The sequence below is a fragment of the Clinocottus analis genome, unplaced genomic scaffold (assembly GCF_023055335.1).
Source record: "Clinocottus analis isolate CAN_PGR_092001 unplaced genomic scaffold, fCliAna1.0.p SCAF_6, whole genome shotgun sequence".
Taxonomy (NCBI): Eukaryota; Metazoa; Chordata; class Actinopteri; order Perciformes; family Cottidae; genus Clinocottus; species Clinocottus analis.
The window spans coordinates 2115010-2119945 of NW_027176218.1; the positions used below are offsets into that span (position 1 = coordinate 2115010).

Consider the following 4936-nt stretch of genomic DNA (forward strand, 5'->3'; position numbering starts at 1 on the left):
AACTAAAAAACGTAAATGAGTGGGATACAAATGGGTCAGCCTAAATAACCCAGCATTCCCAGGTGCAAGACATCAGGTAGTAAAGCTCCACCCACCTCTACCTGCAGTTAACGTTCAAAGTAAAAATAACAAGTCAGCAGGAGGAGCACTGAGTCACACACCTAAGCTTCAGTACACCAATTCAATCTGGTTAAACGTTTCAAGTTTCAATCCGAGCTAACTGCCTCTCTGTCTCAACAGGTAATCATGGACAACAAAAAGGTGTCCCCAGTGGATTTGACATTGAACCTATGCTCAACAATCTACCAGACGGCTGAGAATGCGACTGCCAACAAGAAGCACTGCCAACAAGTCGCTCAGGGAGTCAAATTACAGGAGGTACTGGTTCATACCGTCAAACAAAGAGAGCATAACGTAATCTCTGAGCCTGTGGAGAACGCTCTGAAGGAACTCTGCAGCACTCTGAAATCTGCAAAGATGCTGATGGAGAAATCTTCTTCGGGCTTGGTGGAGTCGAGCAACTACGAAGACGAGTTCTCCAATGTGAACGAAATGCTCACTGATAACTTCAAGATTCTGTCAGGGGCTCTTCTGATTGACCAGGGAAACCCAAAGAGCCAAGGGTATGAAACTGTTGGAGGAAAAACACATACTAACCCCACAACCCCTCAATCTAAAACCATGCTCCCCTTAAAAATGCAAAACTCAGCAGGTGCTAAACCTCAACCCAGAACCATGTCCCCCAAGACAAAGCATAGCGCCACAGATGCTAAGCCTCAACCCAGAACCATGTCCCCCAAGACAAAGCATAGCTCCACAGATGCTAAGCCTCAACCCAGAACCAAGCCTCCCAAGACAAAGCATAGCCCCACAGATGATATGTCTCAACACGGCACCATGCCCCCTAAAACATCTCATAGCCCCAAAGACGCTATGCCTCAACCCGGCACCATGCCCACCGAGACAACTGATAGCCCCAAAGACGCTATGCCTCAACCCAGCACCATGACACCGAAGACAACTGAAAGCCCCAAAGATGCTGATCCTCAACCCGGCACCGTGCCCCCCAAAACAACGCATAGCCCCATAGATGCAATGCCTCAACCCAGCACCATGCCCTCTGAGACAACGCATAGCCCCACAGATGCTATGCCTCAACCCAGCACGATGACCACAGAGACGACCGATAGCCCCAAAGATGATATGCCTCAACCCGGCACCGTGCCCTCCAAAACAACGCATAGCCCCACAGATGCTATGCCTCAACCCAGCACCATGCCCCCTGAGACAACGCATAGCCCCACAGATGATATGCCTCAACCCGGCACCATGCCACCCAAGACAACACATAGTCCCAAAGCGGCTATGCCTCAACCCGGCACCATTTTTCAAAGTCCCATGCCTACCATGACAATGTTTCACTCCACGTCTCCTGCACCTTTTGGCGGGTTTATGCCCTCCACGGCAATATCTAACACCATGTCCCCCATGTCCTCCATCCCTTTCCCTGCTCCTACAGTCCCCAATTCTGACATGAACACAATAGAGAAAATGACATCAGGATTGGAGGAGTCCAGCAGCGATGAAGACGAGTTCTATCAGGATAACACTTCACACCAAATGTATGAAACGGTTGGAGGTAAGGCACATCTTCATTCGAGCCCCACAGCCCCTGAGCGTCAACCCATCACCATGCCCCCTATGACGATGCATAACCCCACAGACCTTAAGCCACAACCAAGCACCATGCCCCCCTTGACAATGTATTTCCCCACAGCCACTATGCCTCAGTCTTGCACCATGTCTCCCATGACAACACATAATCCTCCAGCCCAGATGCTTCAATCAAGCACCATGCCCCCTATGACAATGTATTGCCCTGCAGCCGCTGTGCCTCAATCCTGCACCATGTCCCCCATGACAATGCCTTACCCTACAGCTGCTATGCCTCAACCCGGTGCCATGTCCCCCATGACAATGCATTACCCTACAGCCGCTATACCTCAACCCGGCGCCATGTCCCCCATGACAATGCATTACCCTACAGCCACTATACCTCAACCCGGCGCCATGTCCCCCATGACAATGCATTACCCTACAGCTGCTATGCCCCAACCTGGCGCCATGTCCCCCATGACAATGTACATGCCCACAACCCCTATGCCTCAACCCGATACCATTTTTCAAAGTCCCGTGCCCACCATGACAACGGCTAGCACAACAGACCCTAAGCCACAACCAAGAACCATGCCTTCCATGACAATGTATAGACCCACAACCCCTTATCCATTACAGAGTCCCATGCCCACCATGTCCAAGTGTCACCCCACATCTCCTGCACCTGTTGGCTGGTTCATGCCCTCTATGGAAGTGTCTAACTCCATGTTCCCCATGTCCTCCATCCCTTTCCCCACCCCGACAGTCCCCAATTTTGACATGGACACAATGCAGAAATTGTCATCGGGCTTGGAAGACTCCAGCAGCGATGAAAATGAGTCATCCAATGTGGACAAAATGCTCACTGATAACTCCCAGGTTCGGTCGGGGGCTCTTCTGATTGACCAGGAAAACACATCGCACCAAATGTATGAAACTGTTGGAGGTAAGGCGCATCTTCATATGAACCCCACAGCCCCTGAGCTTCAACCAAGCATCATGCCTCCCATGACAACAGAGAGCACAACAGACCCGGAGCCACAACCAAGAACAATGCCCTCCATGACAATGTACAGACCCACAACCCCTTATCCTTTACAGAGCCCCATGCCCACTATGTCCAAGTGTCACCCGGCATCCCCTGCTCCTGTTGGCTGGTTTATGCCCTCCGTTGCAATGACTAACTCCATGTCCTCCATGTCATGCATCCCGCTCCCCACTCCGACACTCCACAGCTCTAACATGGGCATGAAATTGTCCTCTTCCAGCGGTCACAACGACGAGTTCACCCATGTGGACAAAATGCTTAATGATAACTTCCAGGTTCTGTCCAGGGCTCTTCTGATTGACCAGGAGAACATGCACCAAAAACATGAAACTATTGAAGGAAAGACACAGCCTCATTCTGGCCTCATAGACCCTCAACCCAGCCCTATGCCCCCAATGACAACACAAAACCCCACAGATGTTGAGCCTCAACCCTGCCCCATGCCCCCCATGACAACACAAAACCCAACAGACACTATGCCTCAACCCAGCACCATGCCCCCTATGACAACACAAAACCCCACAGATGTTGAGCCTCAACCCAGCACCATGCCCCCTATGACAACACAAAACCCTACAGATGTTGAGCCTCAACCCAGTACCATGCCCCCTATGACAACACAAAACCCCACAGATGTTGAGCCTCAACCCAGCACCATGCCCCCCATGACAACACAAAACCACACAGATGCTGAGCCTCAACCCAGTACCATGCCCCCCATGACAACACAAAACCCAACAGATGTTGAGCCTCAACCCAGCACCATGCCCCCCATGACAACACAAAACCCCACAGATGTTGAGCCTCAACCCAGCACCATGCCCCCATGACAATGTGCCACCCCACATCTCCAGTGTTTGTCGCAATCCCTTTCTCAACGCCTACAGTCCCCAATTCTGGCATGGACATGGTGGCCCCACTAGATCTTTCAACACAAACTTCAACTGTTGTACCAAACAATGGCTTTTTTCCTTAAAACACATTGTAATGTGAGGACCAAGAAGGGTGGGCAGCATCCTATACATACAGTCACCATTACAAGAAACAACAATTCCCATTTCCCTTTCAATGTCAAATGACCACAGAAAACAATTCAATGTCCGTTCTCCTCCCTCCACTTATAATTCAATTTGTTTGTGTTTGGTTTTTTTTAAGTAGGAAAATGGGCCTGGAAACTGCATTTTGTTTCACAACCGTTGTACAACAATTACCTTGAAACTTTTGTAACCTTGTGATGGCTATTAATTAACACAACTAGCTACTGTATTACGGCTTTGGGAGAATAATTTCTTTCTTTCTTTCTGCATGCAATAACCTTAAATGGAAATTTGTTAAGTTTATATTGAATATATTCATTATTAAGATTTTAGTTTGTTTTTTTTAAACTGTTTTTTGTATTGGAAATATTAGACATTTATAGTGGCTTGGTGGTGTGTGTACAAAATGTAAATCAGTATAAACTGATACTTTATGCATGGAGAACAATAACTTCTAATGAAAACCTGTTACATATAACTTGTTTGTTATTAAAGGAACGTCAGTGACTTCAAAACTTGAGTGTGCAGAGTGGTTATTTTTTAAGTTCACTTCCAACTTCGTGTTGTATATTTCAAGACAGTTATTGTATATTAGTATCTCTCTTTAATGATCCATAACAACTAACTATGCTCGTAATCTCTTTATGGTCTTTTACAGATCACTCTGTCACCGATAGAAAAGACCAACTTTTCTTCAGATTCATAGCGCAACCTTGTGGTCATTAGACTGAACAACACAGCTGTTATTATTGTGGTGACCCTTCACCTCCCATCCACTAGGGGTCGCTGTTGCTGTGCATGTGGTTGTTTTAGCAGGTCCTGCTCAAGCACCCAAGCATCCAGAACCACCACCGTCCTGAGAGGATTATTGTCAATATAATATAATGGAATTAATAGATCAATATTGGTAAATGTGACATGGAGTGTTTTGTACATAATTTAAAAGAGTGTCCCTTTCTGAACTTTGATGTTTGCTGTGAACAGTAGCGGAGGCCAGTTTTAGAGAGAGAGAGTTAGAGGACTGTAATTTTGTCAGTCGTCTATAGTTTACTTGCTGGAGAGAGGGAAGTTTGTCTCGTCGCTGTATTAATACCCTACACTTTGAAGAAGGGCTCTTTATTCAGCTGTTGGTGTGACTACAAACGGACGCCATTTCCATCACGAAGTGGGAAGGTGTACGGCTGGATTAAAATTG

The 4936-nt window shown here is 47.5% G+C and overlaps 1 protein-coding gene across 1 annotated transcript; it reads left to right on the forward strand.

The window, feature by feature from the left end:
* The first annotated feature begins 246 nt into the window (after window positions 1-246).
* Window positions 247-4234, forward strand: LOC137803705 (mucin-2-like). The gene has a single exon (XM_068602416.1). It carries the CDS (start codon window positions 247-249, stop codon window positions 3532-3534), a length of 3288 nt encoding a protein of 1095 aa, XP_068458517.1. The 3' UTR covers window positions 3535-4234.
* Window positions 4235-4936: the final 702 nt, after the last annotated feature.